Raw genomic sequence first — 22,603 nt, 5'->3', positions numbered from 1 at the left:
ATATAATAATGAATAATGATTTTAGAATAAGTTGCTTTGGAGTTTTCCAATTATGGGTGTACTGAAGTAGTATCTTTTAACTGTATATTCATCTTTTGTGTTTCTTCACTGTAAATGGAAATATGGAAATTAAATGCGTTATGTTTTATTTCTCCTTTTTTAATTGGTAATATTAAACATGCCCAGGATTATTTTAACCAGAATGAGGAGATTGACATATGCACAGGTTTCCCACTGTTCAGTCAGTATTTGGAGGATGATTTAAAGTTGTGAAATAAGTCTGCTCTGTGGGTTTTTGTGCTCATTCAGCACCCTACATCGTGGGCTTGATTAATCCTGCCTGACTGGTGGACGCTTCACAGCTCGAGCAGCCAGGCAGCATCTGTGCATTTTGCCAAACAGCCCTTCCTATATGTAATTGAATTACGCTGCCTAATTTGACATTCAGCTGAATAGTCAGTGGTGAAACCTAAGGATTGATATCCACTTACTTTGTCACATGCTTGTTTTTGATGTCCTCCTGACTCCAAAGCCCCTGGCACCTAATGTTTGTTTATTTGGGGCAATGATGGGCCATAAGTGACAGTTAAAAATGTTATTTTGTCCCTTCTTGTCCCCCTTAGTCTTACATCCCTGTTTTATGGCGAACCAAGTGAAAAAGAAAAATCTCCCTCAGAGTCCAGCCCCTCCGACTCTGAGACAAAGGACATGGTGAGTTTCAGAGCCATTGACCATGATGAAGCTAAAACCAAATGACCCATTTGATTTGAGAAAACATAACTTCAGAAGTCACTTAATTTATTAAAGATTATTGGAAAGCTGACACGAGAGGCCATAATTACTATCTAAAAAATTATTGCTGGATGGCTAAATGAAGGCTTTATTTTGTTTTACACTTTTCTTTGTTTCATTAATAACGGGAACAATATAAAACCAATATAAACAGATTTAGTTCAGCAGCACAACAAACAGTGTGTGTGTGTATGTTTAAAGTGTTGCTATTTTAAATTTTTTTTATGGCAAAAACCCTAAACTTAAATGTTTTTATGTGGATTTTTATGAGACACGCCAACAATAAGAAGTGCATCATTTTGAACCAATAAGAACATTAATGTTTTCCAAAGCGTGTTGCTCGTTAAAATCAGATAAACTCCATGATCACACATTCCAGTATAATTAGAGATGTGGGTCACATTTTTAACCTAACCCGGCTTTAAACTTCTCCACAACTTTCTTCCTGTTCTGTCTGTTCCTTGATCTTTGATTCTTTTTGTTCACTAATAAACAAAAAGAACTGGTTTAATCTGGATTTAAAAAGCTTTTAACAGGAAGAAACCTCCAGCAGAACCAGAACCTGCCTCGGTGTGAGCAGCCATCTGCTACAACGAGCTGGGAAGTCAAGAAAAAAAAACTTTTTTCTTTTTTTTTATTTATTTATTTTTTTTAATTAAATTTAAGTTCTAGAGATTTCAAGTTGCTCAAATAAGCTTCTAATTTCTTTTTACCCAGCATGCGTAGTGTTCTAAAACATGGAACCACAATTCTGGACAGTTTCCAACTTTGAATCACTGCACATTTGATCATCTATTTAGTGTTTTAAAATTTGAATTGTACAAAATGCAGGTTAAAAAATATATGTTCTCACTCTTCCATGAACTTGTGTTAGTTGGCAGAAGGTCATGGACACCATCCAATGACAAATTGAACCCTATCAGACAATCACGAGTGCAAAAGTATAGCAGCAAGTTGATGCTTATAAGGTAGTAAAGGCCTGTTTTCCTCCTGCACCACTATCTTTGAGTCAGTAAAACTATAATTAGGGTAAACAAAAGTGATAGAATGAGGGGGAGACTGGTGGAGTCCAGCCATCATCACCCTGCACAATATTTTTAAGAAATACTATCATTACCAATACTAAAGATACTGCACAGACAACCAGTCTCACACAGGTTTATTTACAGTAAACCAATGTGTCACTGTTAATTTGCTGAATCTATTTTCAAGCCTGAAAACTGCTGCATGCTGAGTTTTTCATAATGAGGCCCGGTTTGCCCAAGATGGCGCGGCCCCAACTGTTTGGATCGTGACTCAGCCGAACTGTCTATGACTCCCCGTGACACCTGTGTGACAGACTGAAGTCACTCCCTGCATGTTTATAACACTGTAAGTCGAAGAATCAGACAGGAGTCAGAGGCCTGTGCCCACACAGAGCCGAGGCGGCAGTAAACTGATTACAGCGCCAGCCTAGACCCATTAAATCTCCGTGTCACCCTGCAGACCTCATGCCGAGTCCCCGCATGTTGCCACAAGTAGCATGTTGTTTATCATCTGTTTTGTTGTTCTCTTCTCATTCCAGGGCTTCTGCTCATGGCTTTCGTCTCTTTACCATATGAAGTAAGTTAACACACAGAAGTTTGTTCTGAAATTATTTTTCATCCCCCTCTAATCTCAGCTGGTGTCACCATCCAACGTAAAGTCTAGGTTGCAGCTCTTTTAGCATCTCAGTAACCCTGGCTGGGTTTATGTGGCTTTCTGCTAGATGCTTGCATTAACTCAAGGCTGACTGCACATGGCTGTTTTAGCCTGTAAAATGGTTCTGTTAATGGTATCCATGGTTTCCATAGTATTGTGGTGGCGTTTGGGTGCTGCTGTTTTTAGCTCGCATGTCAGCGGCTCACCCGGGGAAAAGCAAACCCACCCTGAAAGTTCACAATGTGTGGGCTGCATTCAAACCAGAACACACCGCTTACCTCATCTTCCTGAACTTCCTGCCCAGGAATCTCCATCTTTTAGCTTTAATATTACAACCAATGTTTCACTCATATCGACTTTGAAGCTGCAGATTTTCACGTTTGTCAAGCACTAAACTTAGATTAAACTGTTGTTGTTTTTGTCCGGAGGGCAGAAATGCTCAAATAAAAAACACTTGCAGGCCCTTGTTTTCTTATTAAATGTAAAACATTGTGTGACATTTATTGTATCTGCTTAAATAATAAAACTACAACATCCAAGATTTTATTGAAGCAAACAAAATAGCTGGATATTTTTAAATGCAAACCATAAAACAGGTTGTTTCTTGATTATTTTTATGTTTTTTAATGCAGGTTATTGTTTTCTCAGCCCAAGTCTGAGCCCAAGAGTTGTTGGATGTTTGTGGTCTTATAATAATACCAAATTACGATAAATGCAAATACGTGGATGATAACTAAGAAATATTTGTATTTTGTCTGTGAAATGTATCAATCTTAAAGAAATAAAACAAATATTCTTCACCTGTGTTTACAAGTCATATTTGCCTCAGACCAAAACCTTAGATTGAGCTGAAAAGCCAATCTCACTTGTCAAACCTGGACTGTAAACTAATTGTTTTTTTGTTTTGTTTTGTTTTATTCCTTAAACCATGAATTTGGCCATGTGAGAACTTCATATTTGTTAACTCAGAAATAGTTTCAAGAACTTGCTTTCAGTTCTGAAGAGTGTATATTTTGGATGTTTCATCCATATATTTTATGTGTGCAGGGATGAGGAGATCCGCAGCAAATGTGGCATCGACGCAGTCACATACCTATCCTTCCAGCGCCACATAATACTGCTCATGACGGTGGTTTCCCTGCTCTCCTTGGCTGTAATCCTGCCGGTCAACTTCTCCGGGAACCTCCAGGGTACGATGGGCTTTTAGGCAATTATGCAAGGAACGCTGTACATCACCCTAAATGCACCATTCCCACCATAAAACATTGACGTGGCAGCTGTGGGAAATTCTTCAACAGCTGGTCAGAATTAATGGGAAGGTGGATGAAGTTAAATGCAGGGCAACCCTAGAGGGAAAACCTGATAGAGGATGGAAAAAAGACTTGAAACAAAGGGTGGAGGGGTTACTTTTTAACTGCAAAAGTACTCTAAATGTTTAGTTAGAGTTAGCAGATTCTGATTAAAGTTTATTCATGTATTCGAATGACCTAGTCAAAGTTCAAACCTAAATTCAACTTTCTTTGGCAAAATTGTTGCTGAAAGGTTCTCGCCATCAAACTTGACTGAATGTTATCATTTCATTAGCATAAATTCCAGTTTCTACTTGTAACTTGCCCCTAAGACATAATTGCAGTGACATGGCTGACTCAGAAGATTGAATGAAAATGCAGGTCACACTTCTCAGATTTTTATTTGTAAAAATTCAATAACCATATGTATCTACTTCCTTCCTCTTCAAAATTGGAGGGCTATTTTGTGTCTTATCACATAAAATTCCAGTAAAATGCATGTAAGCTTGTAGTTGTAACAGGACAAAATGTGGAAAAGTTTAAGTGAGGATTAAAACTTAAAATAAAGATCCTGCTCTATATATAATGGAAGGTTTTTGACATACTGGTGAGAAGGCAACCCAGGCCAGAATAGAAACGGCTTCATTTCCTACTGGTCCACACAGGCAGGTGTTAGGAGCGGGCTGAAGCGTATAACCAGCTGCTAAATAGCAACAGAAATCCTTTCTGGCAGCTGTGTGTTTATTTTGTAGGACGCACAACAGGATGAAGGCAGGGACCTTTTTATGGGTTCTGTGGGGAACTGAGCTGGTTTCTCCTAGCTGTCATCTTATGGACTGATGCGTCACCCTCTGTTAAATAAACTAATGCAGGCTGCCATGGCAATGACAAACAAAGGCTGGCCCAAATTAAACCAGACATGGCTGACATGTGAGGACATTGTGTAAAATTCATATAGCTGAACATGAGTTTGCTTTAATTGCGCCTCGCCTTCCAGACAAGAGTGGTGGGATTTTCCTTTTAAGCCAAGACGACATTGAAATGTATATCATGTGGCATTATGTCTACAGGAGACAGTCCTGAAGAGTTTGGAAGAACAACGCTGGCTAATGTTAGCGCAAAGTAAGTGAGAGACAACGTGGATTACATCACATCTCATGAAACAAACCAGAGGTATTAAAAAGTGTGTCTGTAACTGTTGTGTTATTTGTGTGCTTCAAAGGGACAGCTTTCTTTGGCTGCACAGCGTCTTTGCTCTGGTGTACTTTATCATCACTCTGCTGTCCATGGCTCACCACTCTGCAAGGCTGGAACACAGAGAGGATGAAAAGGTCTGTCAGCATCACATCACATCAATCCCTACAAGAAAAACACTTCCCCTCTGTGCCTTCATTTGTATTTTGCTCCTACCTAAATGGAAAACATAGCCTTGGATTGCTTTCAATGTAATCTGAGATATTAACTTATGTTATGTACCTTCATAAAACATTTTGTTTTATATTGTTTTAAAATTAGCCTAACGCAGTTATTATGTATATTTCTCAGGATTTATTTGGAATCGACATAAAATATACACTTAAATTAGAGATTACAGGAACAATCGATGTCAAGAAAAAACAAAATCAAGAATCAGTTATTATTTTTTACTTCAAATTTCTTTTCTTACTTTCCCCATCATTCACTAATTCAGTGGTGCCCAAAATCGATCCTCGAGGGCTGGCATCCTGCATGTTTTAGTTCTCTCCCTGGTGGTAGCAACAACCTTTTCAGCATGTCAATGTTCTTCTTAGGTCTTCTAACGAGCCATCATTTGATCCAGCTGCGATAAACCAGGGAGGAAACTAAAACATGCAGAATGCCGGCCCTCCAGGACTGACTTTGGGCACCACCGCACTAATTAGTGATCCATCTTGCCCTTTATCGAATGATGGCATGCAAACAGCTGTTGGTGTAATCACAAAAAGGCGGTCACTACGTGTTACAGGGTGAAATTTTCTGTCTGAAGTTTGCATGTTGCAGGTAGAGACATCTAGTTGTACATGTGTTATTGTGCATCTTTTTGCAGCCATTTTCATGTGCGAGTGTAGACATTGACTTGGCAGTCATGGCCAGCAACATCTGGTTTGGATCTAAAGTGACAAGAGGGCCCAAAACAGCTCATTGTGAAATGAGATCAAAATCAGCGGAACTGATCTGACTAAAATCTCATTATCTAGGAATGATTTTGTTCAAACCTGTTCAATAAAGCAGGATGAGTCACCTTTAAGCTCAGAGAAAACTACAGAGGAGGTCAGATCTAGCTCCAACATAGGCCTGCTTCATAGATTTCTAAACTTTTCAGGGTCTGATTTTACCAAGCACCTCCTGTTATTTATTTTATGTTACTTCATGGTGGGGAGATCTTGTTGGTGACCAGGAAGGAGTGTGTATTGTGCTTGTCTACTCTTTTTAAGAAGATGCTTCTGTCTACTTCTTTTGATAGGACAGTTGCATTTCTGTTCGTGCTGAGTATCGATGATTGCTCATTTTTTGTTCAGAGGCAGCCTTTGTTTGGTTTAGTGGTTTCATTTATGTTCTATGAATATTGTTGAAACTGATTTTACTCTAGTTTGAGGAGTAAGGGTGTTGACCTGTTTCTCATTTCAAGAAGCTCAAGTCATTATTTTAATTACTAAACTCTTATTTTTGCTACATTCCTTCTGCCTTTTTATTCATCCCAAAACATTGTTTGTTACATTCCCTCATCTGCTGGACAACATCTGGAGATGTGACAAGTGGGGGCTCGTCCGGGATCTTTTGAATGAAAAGTATTGTGGCGGGAAGAGTAACTCGGTTTGCTTTGTGTCCTTTTTTGTTTTCTGAGGCAAGGTGGTTGTTGGTGTGGTAGGATAGAGGGGGGCTCACTGGATCCAACAGTCCTATGTTCAGATTGGTCCATGTGGTCTCCTTTCTTTTTTTTTTTATTTTGGCTGACGCATCACAATGAGCGTTAGTTATTGTGGCTCTGTAAAACCATTGTTTTCTGATTCAAGTAAACAAGGTATCCTTTGACCTAAATGAGTTTGTGGCAAGCTGGATGAATGCAGGAAAACAGATTTGAGCGTGAACTATTTTTGCTGAACATTTGTTGTCACAAGGTGGTCTTTATTTACCCTGATATTGAGGAAAGATCTTGGATTCATGCAGAGGATGGAGATCCCTCTGTGCCTGCCTCGGGGAGGGCAGATGAACCTGTGGTTGAGAGTAAAACTCCTGCCAGGAGTGTGAATGACGAGGGTTAACCGGTCACTCTGTCACGTTACGATCCGTTCTCTGTGGAGTCATCATTGGGTTCCCGGTTAAAGCTAAGATTAGACCAATTTCACTTGGAGACGGAAGAAAAAGAACGGGAATTCCAGTTTTGAAGAAAGTAGGAGTTGAAGCGGCTTGAAGCTAAAACAACTATAAAACTTTGTGAACCAGAAGTAAGAAAATCCTCAGTTCCTCTTCCTTTAATGAAGGTTTGGCAACCTTAGAGCGAATGTTTGACGTCGGTAAACACGTCTCGTTGGTTCCAGTGTTCCGTGAGATAGAAGTTTAAAGTTATTTTGGAGTTTTTGAATGAATTGGAATGGCATTAAACTAGCCACAGGATGGTGAAGGCTGTACTTCAATCTAAACAGGGGGTGTTGAATTCATTTTCATTTCCACATCTGGATCATGAATGTCCTTAAATGCATTCTGCCAGTTGTGTGGATAAAACTACTCAGCAAACTTTAAAAATATTTTTGGCTTTCTTTGCAATTCAATGAGTGCATCTTAAAATTAAATAATTTCAGTATTTTCACATCCATCTGATTGGTATGCAAATAAAAACTTATTTGATTTTATGTAAAATAACATTTAAGCACATACCTGCTGAGTTTTGATTTCATCCAGATAAAGCTAGAAGTGATGGTTTCTAATGGCTGTTTTTTCTGTTTTCCCTTTGACAAAGTCTGAGAATAAATGTTTTTTTCTGTCTAAACCCTGATAATCTCACAGCTGACTGATGCATATAAATGTAAACAGCTAAGATCCTGCTGTGAAGCAGGAAGCTGACGAGCTCACCATCACATACTCCACCTTGATCTCTACACAGTATCAGAGAGTGCTTGAGGAAAACTCAAGATCATCTCTAAACAACAAAACCAGCATGAAGCAGAACAGGACCATGCAAAATGACAATGACCCAAAATACACCCACAACTTAAACAGTATTGAGTTGGTAGCTGAGAGAGGCAACTTTTCCTCAGATACAATTATTTTCAAAAACCTTAATATTACACGTCATAAACTAAACAGTTAATGAAGCGAGATCATAAAAATGTTTGAATTTCAATTAGAAAAGAATATATCTTTATGAATGCTATTTGGCAGTACAGCTCTATTTGTATAGTTTTCTTTAAATCTAAAAATGTACACTCTTAGAAGAATTTATGTATGGCAGCAGGATTTTAATTCTCTGTACCAAACATAATTTTTATGGTACATTTACACCAAAACATCTAAACTGGGTGTTTTTGTGCGTTTCATGTTGCAGGGTTCCAGGACGCTGATGATCACCTCCATTCCCAAAGAGATCTCAGACCCAGGACTCATCACCAAGCACTTCCAGTACTCATTTTTCTTCTCTAGTTTCTTGTTAGGTCATCTTAAATCCTTTATTATGTTTATCAGTTGTCTCTCCAGGAGGAATAATAAATGTTAAACCTTCACTCACCAGCGAGGCCTACCCCAGCTGCACAGTCACCGACATCCGCTTCTGCTTCGATGTTCACAAGCTGATGAAGCTGGACTTAGAAAGGTACGGTCAACTATCCTCGACTCAGATGGCATCACTTGAAAGTGGAGTAACACGTTCTGTGTGTCCTGCAGGCGCAAAGCAATGAAAGGCAGGCTGTATTTTGCAACAAAGGCCCAAAAAGATGGGAAGGTCATGATCACGACCCATCCTTGTGCTCAGATATTCTGTTGCGGCATATGTGGTTTTGAAAAGGTGGGTTGGGTGAACATTAACTGTACTGTCACCATTGCGTAGGAAGAGTTTTACCACTGGATGGCACTGCAATGCAAAAGTAGCATTGCTAAACGTGGTTAAAAGCTTTCTGAAGTTTGCAGTATTACTTTCTGCAGGTGGATGCAGAACAGTACTACAGCGAATTGGAGGAGAAGTGCACAGATGAGTTTAATGCGGAGAAGCAGCGGATCACCATGAAGAGGCTGGGCATCGCCTTTGTGACTCTCAGAGACGAGAGGATGACGGCTGTGTGAGTAATCAACAGTACGACCCAGAGCTCCTCTCATCAGCGGGGAGAGATTGCGACGATCAGACTCTCCTTACCGTTATTGTAAAGCATGAAGTCTTGATTTGTTTTCCAGCATTGTGAAGGACTACAGTCGCGTGCGTTGCCGCAGAAGACCCCAGCAGTCCAGCATCACCACTGTGGTGCAGTCGCAGAGATGGGGCGTCAGCTATGCACCTTCTCCAAGTGACATCATCTGGTCTGTATCAGAAATACAAAACACAGTTTTTCACAAACCCTCAACCACAAACTCCTTGTATTCTATGGAGATTTTATGTGACGGCTCAACAAAACTTTTCCTTGAATTTTTTATGTAAAAAAAAAAATAAGTTTTTTATGAAAACCTTGAAGAGTTTTTGTAAATAAAAAAAACAACAACCTTCCCTTGGTTGGTAGTGTCCACCTGCGTGTGTAAATCAATCTTGGTATAAATACAGCTCTTCAGAAAAGAGCTCAGATGTGTTTTAGTGAAGACACGGCATCACGAGAATAAAGGAACACCACAGACAAATCACAGAGAAAGCTGTGTAGAAAATTAAAGCAGAGTTGGGTTATAAAGCTAAATCTGAAGCTTTAAACATCTGTTAGAGAACGCTGTTCAACCCATTATCTGAAAGTTGCAACCTTACCACATGGATATCCTCCATTTGCTGCTCAATTTAGCCATTTTAGATGAAATAACCAAAACTGCTTCAGTGATCCACAACTAGGGTGGGATAATCTCCTGACAACTCTATAAAACTGACTCTGAATTTAAAAGCCACAGTAGAAAGAAAGCTATAAGAAATCCCACTTAAACTCTGTAGACTCCATGCAAAATAATGTGTAGCAGAAAACTCGGTCAGTACCTCAACTTGAACACACTATTACCATCATAAAAGATGTATGGCCTTGTCACTGTTGCTCTTACAAAGCCAAAAATAAAATGTTTTTGATTACAAACGCAATAAGAAATGGTCATTTTAGGATTTTTTCTGTAAATTCTTATGCATACTCTGCTTTTAATATCAAACTATGCTACCCATCTTTCTTAATCTCCTATATTTATATAAATGGCTCACCTCAGTCTACATTTTTTCTTTTGTAATAGTTGATTCATTTTGTTCTAAATCTGAAAATAGAAATAAATGTACGTTTCATTTTGATAGATTTCATAATAATTTTTCGTATAGAAAATCGGCTTCAGGCAAGTTTTATCTTCTAGCAGCAGCAGTCATGGCTTTTTGAAAGGAAAACACGGCTGGCCCCTGGTCTGTGACACAAAATCCTAATCAAATGCACTGACATTTTTGATTTTATGTCAGATAAAACGCAAACAAAAAAATGTAAAGTGGGGGTCACAAAGATTTAATTTCAGCTCTTGGCAGAACACAGAGCTGCCAGCATCCCAGATCAATATTACCATAATCCGCGTCACAAAGGTTTACAGATCACACTTTATCCTTTTATCTACCTTCATCTGTTCTCTGTAACCTTTTTTATCATGTTCAGCTCTCGGCACATGGCACTGTAGTCGCCATATACCGTTTTTTATACGGTTCATACTGACCCAGTGTGAACCATATAAAACCCTTCACGACATAAACTCAGTCGCAGCACAGCAGATGTAGTAATCCAACCTGCATGTCTTCTCACTGTGGGAAGAAAATGGAGCATTCAAAGGAAAACCACAACAACACAGTTCTTAAGTCTAACACCTAATTTTCAGTGTCTCTCTCACGCAATTTGGAGACATTACCCCATAATCAGGCCTGACATTTTTGGCATATTTGGGACTCTGGGGAAGAAAAGTGAATCATCTCCGCTGCCAGTCTTTGGATTTGGAAAACGGTCTTTTTTGATGCACAGTTGTGAAGATGATCTAAGGAGGTGGAAAATATAATGTCTGTGAATGTGACAGGACCAATGCTGAGCTGTGTTTCCAAAACATCTTTGAAGTTATGCTGGTTATTTAGGAACAAAGTCGCCATTTCTGCTCTTTCTCTCAAACCAAAGCTCTTCATCTTTACATCTCCAGGGAAAACCTGGCTGTCTGCGGCTCTCGCTGGTGGCTCCGATGCGTCCTCCTCAACATCCTCCTCTTCCTGCTGCTCTTCTTCTTCACCACTCCTGCCATCATCGTGAACACCATGGACAAGTTCAACGTCACGCGGCCGGTGGAAAGTTTGAGGGTCCGTGTTTTAAAGTACTTAAGAGCTTTATTTCAGACTTCTTGGATCATGTTGAATAACCACACTTGTCTCCTTCACAGAGCCCGATCATCACCCAGTTCTTTCCAACCTTCCTGCTCTGGGTGTTCTCAGTACTCCTGCCTTTCATCGTCTATTACTCTGCCTTCTTCGAGTCCCACTGGACCAGGTACTCACCATGCTCTCAACTTTCCTTTTCGCCTCTTCTAAATTGGACGTTCTGCTCCTTGTCTTCTTCCAATAGGCCCTTCATCTGTATCTGCTTGTCCTTTCAACTCCCTTCATTTATTATTTATCTTTCTTTTACCCTCTTGTTTTTTTTCCTGCTCTCTCCCTCCTTTTCACTGTCACTTTGCCTGCACTGTTATTCTGGGCAGGTTGTCATAGAGATCTTCATGAGAGAGTAATGAGATGCGCTGTACTCGCCATGCGCCATTTTATTTGATTTTTTTTCATTTATTTTTCCGTGCACGGGGACTCGCTGAAAGAGGAGCAGAACAACCGCGTGTCGGGAGAAAACCTTCATGCTGCACCTAAGAGCGCCGTTTCTTTACATAACCGCCCACACAAACGTTTGTGTGCAGGCGTGATATGTGAAGGAGCGAATGCAAATCAACAGTTTACTGGAGGGAAAAAATGCAGAATGAATCTAACAGAATTATAACATGTAGACTAAGCTGAATGTACGTTTCTAAATGTTTTTTTGACTCATTGTACACTGGTCTCAGGTCGGTTGAGAACCAAGTGACGATGCACAAGTGTTTTTTGCTGCTGGTCTTTATGGTGATCATCCTCCCCTCACTTGGTCTGTCCAGGTAAGATTAGAACAAAAAGCACAAATTTATCTTATAGTTATTAATATTCTTTAAAGAAACATTTCACTATTATCACATGTTTTCATGTCTGCTAGATGTCCTGATTTTATGCATTTGTTTCAGTCTTGACCTCTTCTTCACGTGGCTGTTTGACATCAACTTTCTGGATGAGAAAGAGATCAAATTCCAGTAAGGTTGCTTTTTTAAATTCAAATGCAAAGAATAAACTTAATGCCTTGAAAAAGCATCAACATTCACTGAACTTTTTTTTACATTTTGTCACATTGTATTCATAAACCTGAGAGTACATTTATGGGGTTTTGCCTGACTGGCACAATGCAGTGAATAATTGTGAAATGGAGGGTAAAGATTCTCGGTTTTCAACATTATGGACTGCATTTACAATCAGTTCCCTGAGTTGATACTTTGTAGAGTTACCTTTAAGTGTTTTGGGGTGTGACTATGTCAGCTTTACACATTTAAAGATGACGGTTCTTTTAAAAAAAAAAAAAAAAAAAGTCTCAAATCAGTTTGAGCTATCAGTGCGATTGAATGGACAGCATCTCTGAACATCAATTTTTAATCCCAGCCATAAAAGCTTAATTTAATTTAGCTCTGAACTTTGACTTGACCATTTTAAAACATGAATATGCTTTTATCTGAATCATCCCAGTGCAGTTCTGGTTGTATGGTTAAGGCTGACGGCATACTAGAAGGTGCAGAGACCCTGGAAATATTTAGACTCCTACTCCTACCTATTTTATTATTACACACTCCCTTGTTGGTTTATCACATAAAAACCAGTGTGATGTAAGGCTTTGTCTTAAAACAGCATTTATCTTTTTTTGTTTAATAGGTGTGTGTTTCTTCCTGACAACGGTGCATTCTTTGTAAATTACGTCATCACATCGAGTCTTATTGGAACGTCGATGGAGTTGCTTCGAATCCCGGCGCTGACGGTGTACGCACTGCGCCTCTGCTTTGCCAAATCCCAGGCCGAGCGGATACACCTGAAGAGGGTTAGCAGAAGTATTCAAGTTTTAGTGTGAACTTTTAATTGTAAAGATATCAAATAAAACCTACTGAATTCAACTTTTTTATATCTGCAGAGTCAAGCGTACGAGTTCCAGTTTGGCCTGGAGTATGCCTGGACCATGTGTATCTTTGCTGTCAGCATGACCTACAGCATCACATGTCCCATCATTACGCCCTTTGGTGAGTGACATGCAATTACCCTCTTGTATCATCATCTAACCCTCTTTTCTCAGCAGTTTCAGTTCCTCCATCCTCCCTCTTAGTCAGTGAGTATATGCAGGCCTCCCCTAACACACACTGTGTGAATATGCTGCTGTAGTCCCAGACACCCAGACACAGTGAGCTGCAAGCCAGACGCCCACTACACTCCTGCGTCAGCCCAGAACTCACCAAGCCTCTATTTACTTCTGCTGACCGATCCAGCTACTTTTTTAGACTAAACTTTGCTTTTTTAGAAGCTATACATGCCGTTTTACAAAAAACTGTTAAATGCACAGACCGAGCAGTTGTGTAGAAATATTGGTTTTCCAGGAACCAGACATTTTTGGCTACCTTTTGCGCTGGTCTTGGCTTTCTAGATGTCTTTCTAAGCTCATCTGGAAAATTCAACTGTTTGATGAGCCATTTAACACAAAAATGTGGAAAAATCTAGAGTTGGAAAGGTTCCCAAACTAACTGAACGAGTTTTCTTCACAGAAACATTTTAAGTGGCAGTGTATAGTACTTTGTTGAAGTATTTATAGCCCTTATTGTTGTTTTTTTTTCCCATCTAAAAATGTACTGATTTTACTGTATTTTGTTGGGATGTTGAGCGTATATTGTAACAAACTGTTCAAACTAATTTACGTCCTTATGTAAGCAACATTCAAGTTCAATGTGCATGTTTCTTTCTTCATGCAGGCCTTTTTTTTTTTTTTTTTTTTTACTTTGTCAAAACTTGATCATATAAATTAATGTGAATCTTGTCCAATTTTAGCTAGCTGTTCGATTCGTAATTCTCCTTTTTCAACAAGACGGAAGGACGACATCCACTTTGATTTTTTGCAAAACGAGATAACCTGGTTTAATTCCACTTCACTTGTCTCTCTAGGTCTGCTCTACGTGATTTTGAAGCACATGGTCGATCGATACAACATCTACTACGCTTACGTTCCCACTAAGCTCAACCAGAAGATCCACAGAGCGGCGACCAGCCAGGTCATCGTGGCTCCAATCCTCGGCATGTTCTGGCTGCTCTTCTTCTCCGTCCTCAGATTAGGTGCTTTCTTTTTTACGTTTAACCTTCTCTGTCAAATAATTGTTAAGCTACATTGAAGTAATTCCTGTTTTTGTTCTGGACTTTCACAGGTCCAATACATCCCATCACCTTGTTCACATTAGCTTCCCTCATCTGCTGTATTGCCTGCTGTCTTTTCCGTATATGGCTTCGGAAAACTCCAGACAAGTCAACAAGCTACCAGGTCTGCCTTGATTTAGTGACAGCTTTGAACTTCAGCGTAAGAAGTATTTTTGAGCCCTTTATTTATTTATTTATTTTTTTATTTATTTATTTTTTTTCAGATGTCTGATCAGCCAGCTGCAGAGACGTTCCCTGATGCAGACCGGAGCACAGTGACGTCAACCACCACCTCCAGTGTAGAGCACTTCATTTGTTTTTAATGTTACATGACATGTGATGTTTTAAAATAATTATTACAAGAACAGATGTTAGACATTAGATGTCAACACCCTGCAAAAATTAGTCATGGTCCATAAACGTTTTCACAATTTACTACAACAAACATCAGTGTGTTTTATGGCACTAGTGGCACTAATATGGCACAGTTGGAAAGTTTAAACTTTTTTTTTTAACAGCTGAAAGTCTAAGTGTGTATATTTGACCCTTGGTGCTTAAAATTTATAGAACCACCTTTTACTACAACTACATCTGCCATTCCGCTTTGCAAAATGGATTATATGAGACATTTTCAACTTTAGCCATGTGTTAATTTTGTGTGCTGAAAACGTAAATGCACTGCAAATGAAATGAAGGCTAAGATCAGGTTGTGAAAACTTTTGAATCACCAATTAATTTGTGCACATATTCATAATCTTTTTTTCTCCCTCAGCTGTTTGTTGCATCCGTGTTGCTGGAGCCGGAGCTGGCTTTAACTCCGATGCCTTCTCCGGCTCACCACGGCTACGGCGCCATGGCCAGCTCCCAGAGTTCAGGTCACGCACCGGTGGCGGGAGCAGAGGCCGAAGAGGAACACACCCAAAGTCATGAGACTGAGCTCAGAGACCCTGCAGAGCTCTACTGCTCCAGCCCGCTCATGGAGAGCCCCACAGGCTTCCAGTGACTGCAGCTCCCACTTAAACTAATTCCCATGTGTCCTGTGGTGGTGGAGCGCAGATTACTCAACGCTGCATCTTCACCACTGACCTCGGACTCTAATTTAACCGCGTCAGACACTGAGATGAGATAGATATTATGTGAGGGCATGAAGAATCTAAAACTAAAGCAGAACTATTTAAAACGGAGCATTCAAAAAGAAAGCAGCTAGCCAAAACTTTGTCCGAACCTGCTTTGTACACACGTTAAGATCAAGCTAATGTACAAATAACTTAAAAAAAAAATAAATAAAAAACCTGATTCCGTCTTCTACGGTTTCCTTTGCAAGTTAAGAAGGTTGAAAGAAGCAGGCTTGGAGATGATCTCAGACAGACACGCTCCATGCTGTGCAACTGGAACACGAGTGGAGTTGAAAGTTCCCACCGCAGTGGGTGGTGTGAGCAGGCTTGCCCCGGCAGACTGACAGAGCTGTCCGGCCATGGGTGATATGTGCTTCCTCTGCGAGGCTGAGGGTGAGGGCAGCGAGTTGTGAAGCCATCTGCCGTGAGAGCGCAGACAGACGGAGGCAGAGTGGCGCTCTCAGATGGACTGTAGTATATGTACAGTCTCACCATAGAGGCAGAAACAGCCTAAGGCTTATTGTAATTTATCTCAACATGAGGTTGCTATTTTTGCTACTGTATTTTTGGTGCTGTTCATGTAAAAGCTTTATCCTGAAAGGTGGTGGGTACCTGGCTTTCCCTTCTTAATTAAAAAAAATACTTCTTCTGCTTAAACTGTGTACCTACTCTAGTAGTTTTTTTTATGCTTCCACGTTCTCACTTAGAGTTTGGGGATCAAATTGTGACCTCCTAATAAATTTGAATATCATGAAAAAAATTATTTGGTAAAACTTAGTTTACCATAAAACTGACATCAGTCATAAACATGACATAGCACCTGTCATGAACAAAAATGACTCTTTGTAAATGTTTACATAAAAATGTAAACATTTACAATGACAGCTTTTAATGCAAAGCTGTCATTATTGACCAAATGACACTTCATGACAACAGTCATAAATGTTTATGAAGAGTCATTCATGTTTATGACAGTCAGTTTTATGCACACCTTCTCCAGTAAAGTGCTATTAATATTTCAGTAACACTAGTCTATCGATGCATTATACAAAAACTTTTACATTTCAAGGGGTTTAAGTCTAATTTGATAAATAAAATTGTAATATTTAAGACATCTTTGTGTAGTGACTCATAAAGTACAAACTTTATGAGCTGCAGATTTCAATCGGTGTTTGACCAGGTTTCTGCTTGCGACAGTTCATCCTTCCACAACACTTTCCACTGATATCTTTTTGTTTTTCACCCTATGTGAATTTGTGTGTATAGAATGAATGAGTTTCACTTTTTGGTACCAATAACTAAAAGCTAAAATTTTCAGTGTTCTAATTTAAAGGAATGTACCTGGCATTTAAAGGGATAAATATAAATTGCATTTGGGTGAGCTTAATCCAAACATATAAATGTTTGTTTATATATTTTTGCTTGTTTTTGTTACCCCTTGCATTGCTTTAATTCATTATGAGTAATGAAAGGTGGTTTAGCATATTTTACGCGGCCTTGTATAACAGACAATCAAGAGAACTAGACCAACTCTTATCCACAAAAGAGCCGATGTTCTGCACAAGACTACTTCCTGGAGGCAAAATGAGCAAACGTACAGCAACTTCTGCATTCATTGTCACTCCAGGTAAAGCCTTTTTCTGAAGTCAAATGCTGAAAAATTTTTTAAAAAATGTTTAGTTTGACTACACTCATTCTGGTGAAAAACATATACATTAAGGCTTTTTTTTTCCTTCATTTGTTTGTAAATAAAATCAGTAGTACTCCAACTTATCTCCCCTAAGAATCCATCCAAAATAAATGAAACTGAAACATTTTGTTATTCAGAGGATTTTTTATTTATTCTAACATCATACACACCAAGAATTACATCCAAAACTTGTTTGCAAGGCATTCCAGGAAAAAAAAAATTCTGTCTACCATCACAAACATAAATTTGTGGAGTTTTGAGTGCAGATGGTGAAATATTACTAATATCAAAAACATCATTTATTATAAATAAATAAATGTACTGACATTTTTTCTAAAACTTCTGAGATCATACTTCTGCATGCTTTATTTCCTTTGAGGTTGTTTTCCACTTTTTAACCTGAGGCGACAGTAAATGTGGATGGTGCTGAATTTCACAGAAACATTTAAAAACAAAATCAATCTGTTCTGCTCCTAATTGCTTTATGTTGTATGAATATATGCAAAAACTGCTAAACTCAATCATTTCCATGAGAATGTATTCATGTGAAATGTCTGAATTCTACCCAATCCTACAAATTGTGTTTACAAATGCCAGATGCAAATCCATTTCTTCTGTCAGAAGAAATGGATTTCACCACATCTGAAGCTCTCAGATCAGTTTGTTTGTGTAAACCTGTTTCTTCAGTACTCCTGTGGTACAATTTACTTTGTGCTCCAAATACAAGCAGTAAAATTTCAACCCATCCATGTTGTTCTATGGTTTCATTTGCACAGGCTTTCTGTCAGACATCTACATTTTATTGCAGATTCCTGCAGTAAAATGCAGATTGGGATAGATGGCACAGTCTTAATCCCCAAATTAATTTTCCCTTTTCTTTTCTTTTCTTTTCTTTTTTTTTAATGGCCTTGTCTCGCATTTTTCTCTTGTTAATTCAAACAGTGTAAAAAGAAAAACAACTCATTAAAAACACTTGGAAAGTTAGAATAAACATCAGTCAAGGTCTGGTTAAAAGAGACTGCTACATTTTTTTTTTCATCAAAGAAGTGACCACTTATTGAAATGTTTTCATGGTGTCTTCTTGATTTTATTTATCTTTCCAGATACATACTTGTTTATTTTTATCTTAGAGATCCTAACATCTTAAGCCAAAGTCTTTTTTCAGATGAAGTACCCTCAAAGTATTTATACTCTCAAGTTTTTCATGTTTTGTCACATTACACCCACAAAATTCAACATCTTTCAGTGAGACTTCATGTGATAGAGCAGCTCAAGGTTGTGCATAGCTGTGGTTTTCAAACCTTTATGCAAGTTAAAAACTTGAAAACTTTGTCAGGCATTTGTATCAGTGCCTAATATTATGTCGAATCACTTTTTGGTGCAGCAGCAAGTCTTGGGATTTCTCTACCAACCCAGTCAGATGGGATGGAAAGCGTCTGTGGACATCCACTTTCTAAGTCTTGCCATGGGATAAACTACTCCATTCTAGCCTTTGCTGTATGTTTTACTTTACTTTCATTTTACTTTTTGTTTGTGAAAAATGTCAAAATTGTTTAGATTTTTGTGCTGATATATCACATAAAATCCCACTTTGTCAAAAAATGTGACTATAAAGTGATGTATTGCTAGACCTTTTGGTTTTTACATTACGTCGGAAACTTCCTACATATTTGATTGATTTGGCAGAACTATTGTTTATCAATTTAACTCTTGTTGCCAAGTGATTTAGTTCAAAATCCATTTTGCCATCTGCTCAGTTTGCATGACAACATAAGACAATTATAGATGAAAACTACAGTAAAATGATAACATATTATTACCATAAAATAAAATCTATTCTAGTTTATGAGTAGTCTACTTATGGCTACTTATGGAATCAGTGCTGACAGTGATGAAGCTGAAGCTGTCTGGAGAAAACATCAAGAGGCACATCTTTAACATTTTTGTCTCCAAAGTCTTGTGGGTTTTCATGTAAAAGCCAGTTTCACCGATCATTAAACTTCCTCTCCATTGGCAAAAACTAAATCATATAAATCAGGATATTCTTAGCTCTTATGCTGACTATTTTCATGCTTAACTAGCTTCATTAAATTCTTAAATGCCAGCTTATGTGAGCTATACTCTTAAAGGTTTATTAGTTTTCCAGACAATCCTGCTCCGTTTTAGCATTACATATGTCAAGAGTAAATTATCTAAAATTTGTGCAAGCAATCATTAAAAGATCTCTGCCAGGTTGATGGCTTGATAGTGCTGTATCTAACATAAAAATGATTTACTTCAATTAATTTATGTTATGGTTCCATGGATTCCTGCTACTGACCTTTAGTGTGGTTTGTGGGTAAAGGGCGAGGCAGCCATGTGGTAAATAAAAATGTGTGGGGTAAATGGTTATTTTGCGGTGCAATACTCTTTTAAAAAGTGTTTAAAAGACTCATCTGACATTTGGAGAACATCTCGATTCACTGCAGAGACTTTAACATCGAAGAGCTGGAAAAACCTGACCATGTCTGCAAGAAACAGGTTTAAATAATCAGATTGTATTTTACAATCATTTGGTTGTCTTAATTGGTTCTGAAACATGTTTAAAAAAAACAGTCTGTGGTTCTAATGTAGTGCTAATGAGAAAGCCTTCTTTAAAATGTTGCTTTATTGGGGGTGGGGGGGGGGTTTCAGTGCTGGTGGTGGGAATTGTGCTACATAATACAGCTTGTACTTTCCTGGAACTAGAGGTTGCTTTCGCAGAACTCTTCAGGCACTCTCAGAACATTGAAGAAATCTTATCAGGAACCGTAACTTACTGTACTTGGTCTTATTGGTTTCTTTGCCAGAACTTGTTAAAAATTATTCTGTATGATGTGGCGACACATGAATCCTTCCAGGAACTCATCGCATAGTTGCTGAGACATTTATTTAACAAAGTACTTTCTAATACTTTCCAGAACATTCATGAAACATATGTGGTTGACAATATCAATTAGTGAATCCCTCTGGTTTTCAAATTTAGAAGTGGACCGTGGTTCTTGGTTGGCTGTCATCATCATCCACATCCAAATTTTCTCAACTGAGCATTTCTCTTGAATAATCTTTATTTTACAGATAAATTTCTACCAGCATCTAAAATGCATCTAAATGCCAGTGAAGCCACAGAAAGTAACAAAAGTTTTACTTTTTTCAGAACCACATGCCTTGACTGTTATCACCATGTGAAGCAGGTAATAACTGAAGGACTGAGCATAAATGTAAGCACATATTAGCTTTGTGTTTGCTGCAAGGTGTGTGTCTGCATACAAACTATCCTTGGGGCATTCCTCTGTTCATGCCATGTCACTGGAGCCTGACGCCACATCAGAGTTTAGACAGGAAAGCTAACAGCCGCTGATTGCATCTGCACCACAAAGGATTGCTAATAATGTTTATTCTCTTTATTGAATCCTAAATGACACAGATAAATCTTCCTGCAGTAAAAAGTGAGGCTTGAGGAGGAATATCCATTCCTTCGCACTACACTAGGTTATGAAAGAAGAAAAAGAAAAGTCCCTGACATTTCCCCTGTCACCCGTGGCAACTGCTGAGAGCATACCACTCAGTGAAAGGTGAATTCCTTTGGGAGCATGGTCTGCTGCCCGCCTCTCCCCTGCCCAGATGCTCAGAATAGAAAATGTCTCTGCCTCCTGCTGCAAGCATACCGTCACTCCCATATGAGTTTGTTTCCGCATTTTAACCAGAAGACACACAACACCTCAGGGAGGAGTGCGTTTAAGATTGCTTTACTGTAAAAATATCTACGACCTCATGCACAAAAGAGCTCCAGAGGCATAATGGTGTTCCTCTCTGAGACAGCTCAGTCTCAGAGAGGAAAACAGTCTCTGTTTTTAGTTTTTTTTAAGAACATCAGATCTTATAATATTTTAGATAACTCAGTTAGTCAAGTCTTTTATGTGATACTAATTAAATTATATTAACAATGTTAAGTCATAATTAAGAGATGACTAAGTTATAACTGCAAAACAGCTGAGTCATAGTTACTGGCCACGGTTATTGTTATGAAACATTTTTCAATTACAGGATAATAATGATGCACTAAGTCATTTACAAGAGATTACCCTGTCATAGTTATAGAATAGCTATGTAATAACTATATCAAATGTAATATTTAAAAAAACAGTCAAGTTAGATCTAAGAAACATTTAAGTCATGTCTATGAGAGGCCTTTCATTACAAATAAATGTGTCATAATTTTCTTGCATAGGCACGATGTGGATGTGCAAAAATGCTTATTTTGTTTAGCTGAATACTAAGCCTGTAAGGTGTTCATTGAGTTCATCAGAGACAATCTGGGGGAAGAAACCATCACTGTGGCAGCTTGTTTTTGCATATGGCGCACTACAGCACCGATCTGGAAGTAAAAGTTTAAACAGTTTGTGACCAGGATGTGTGGGGTCTGCAGAGATGTTTGCTGCCCTTTTCCTGCAGGCCTGACAATCCGTTAGATAACTACATCATAATTACAAAACAGCTAATTTATAGTTAAAAGATGCCTAATCTTAAAATGAGACAAAGTTGACCTGTGAACTCTGATCAAATTTGTATAAAGGGGCAGCAGAGTCTGCACTTGTTAAGGAAGATAAATATTTTTAGTGTAAACAGAAGAATCATGAGACTCTTTTATTGAACATGCCTTAACTTTTTCTATGGCATGCACGGCGTCTCCTGCTTGGCACGTTTGTGTTGCTGTACCAAAGTTCTGGAAAGCATCAGAGTAAACATGTCAACTTAAAGCAGGATGCAAAGCCACCATACTCACCATTGTGTGATTTAGTCTGAGTGATTGACTGAGCATGACTTTGCTTTCTTCCTCACACAAGCACACATATAAGACCATCACACGAACAGTTGCCATGACAACATTCAATGCCCCTCGAATCTAAAAACCCGTTGCAGACATTCTAAAAATAATCTGCGTTGTCTCTTCTCAGACTCCTCTCCAGACGACAGACCTTGGTACACAACAAGGTAAGGCTGAAGATCTGTCAGACGTGAATAATTCATGTTTTTTTATGTTTGAGGTAATTTACTTAATTAGCAAATCTAAGGATCAAGTATGTGTCAAGCCCAAAACAAAGTCAACCTTTGAGGTTTTTCTTTTTATGTACTTTGAACTGAGGCAACTGGCATCGAGAAGACGCTCATTGAGACAGAGGGATCCTGTGTTCACTGCAGGGAGACAGATTAAGGCCATGTCAAATGCCCCTTCGACCGCAGAACAGACAGCCAAGTCATGGATGTGAATTTTACAGAGATCCAACCGAACTGTGCACGGCAGAAATGATCCGTGTGT

The 22,603-nt window shown here is 38.7% G+C and overlaps 1 protein-coding gene across 1 annotated transcript in view; it reads left to right on the top strand.

Moving 5' to 3' along the window:
* The window catches only part of tmem63c (transmembrane protein 63C), a 33,910-nt gene extending 17,678 nt beyond the window's left edge, over positions 1–16,232 (top strand). Inside the window, exons 4-23 of the mRNA XM_015011819.2 lie at positions 624–711; positions 2,357–2,394; positions 3,520–3,662; positions 4,832–4,883; positions 4,984–5,092; positions 8,323–8,396; positions 8,506–8,586; positions 8,658–8,778; positions 8,916–9,049; positions 9,162–9,284; positions 11,103–11,256; positions 11,337–11,443; positions 12,003–12,089; positions 12,213–12,278; positions 12,946–13,108; positions 13,199–13,304; positions 14,215–14,382; positions 14,472–14,584; positions 14,685–14,759; positions 15,233–16,232. Of these exons, the coding sequence (XP_014867305.2) occupies positions 624–711; positions 2,357–2,394; positions 3,520–3,662; positions 4,832–4,883; positions 4,984–5,092; positions 8,323–8,396; positions 8,506–8,586; positions 8,658–8,778; positions 8,916–9,049; positions 9,162–9,284; positions 11,103–11,256; positions 11,337–11,443; positions 12,003–12,089; positions 12,213–12,278; positions 12,946–13,108; positions 13,199–13,304; positions 14,215–14,382; positions 14,472–14,584; positions 14,685–14,759; positions 15,233–15,463 (2,233 nt within the window). The 3' untranslated portion in view covers positions 15,464–16,232. The remainder of the gene's footprint in view (positions 1–623; positions 712–2,356; positions 2,395–3,519; positions 3,663–4,831; positions 4,884–4,983; positions 5,093–8,322; positions 8,397–8,505; positions 8,587–8,657; positions 8,779–8,915; positions 9,050–9,161; positions 9,285–11,102; positions 11,257–11,336; positions 11,444–12,002; positions 12,090–12,212; positions 12,279–12,945; positions 13,109–13,198; positions 13,305–14,214; positions 14,383–14,471; positions 14,585–14,684; positions 14,760–15,232) is intronic.
* The last annotated feature ends 6,371 nt before the right edge of the window (positions 16,233–22,603 follow it).

This window comes from Poecilia mexicana, unplaced genomic scaffold (assembly GCF_051168715.1).
Source record: "Poecilia mexicana isolate PSO_F unplaced genomic scaffold, ASM5116871v1 scaffold_22, whole genome shotgun sequence".
Classification (NCBI taxonomy): Eukaryota; Metazoa; Chordata; class Actinopteri; order Cyprinodontiformes; family Poeciliidae; genus Poecilia; species Poecilia mexicana.
This window is presented reverse-complemented; position numbering and strand designations above follow the sequence as displayed.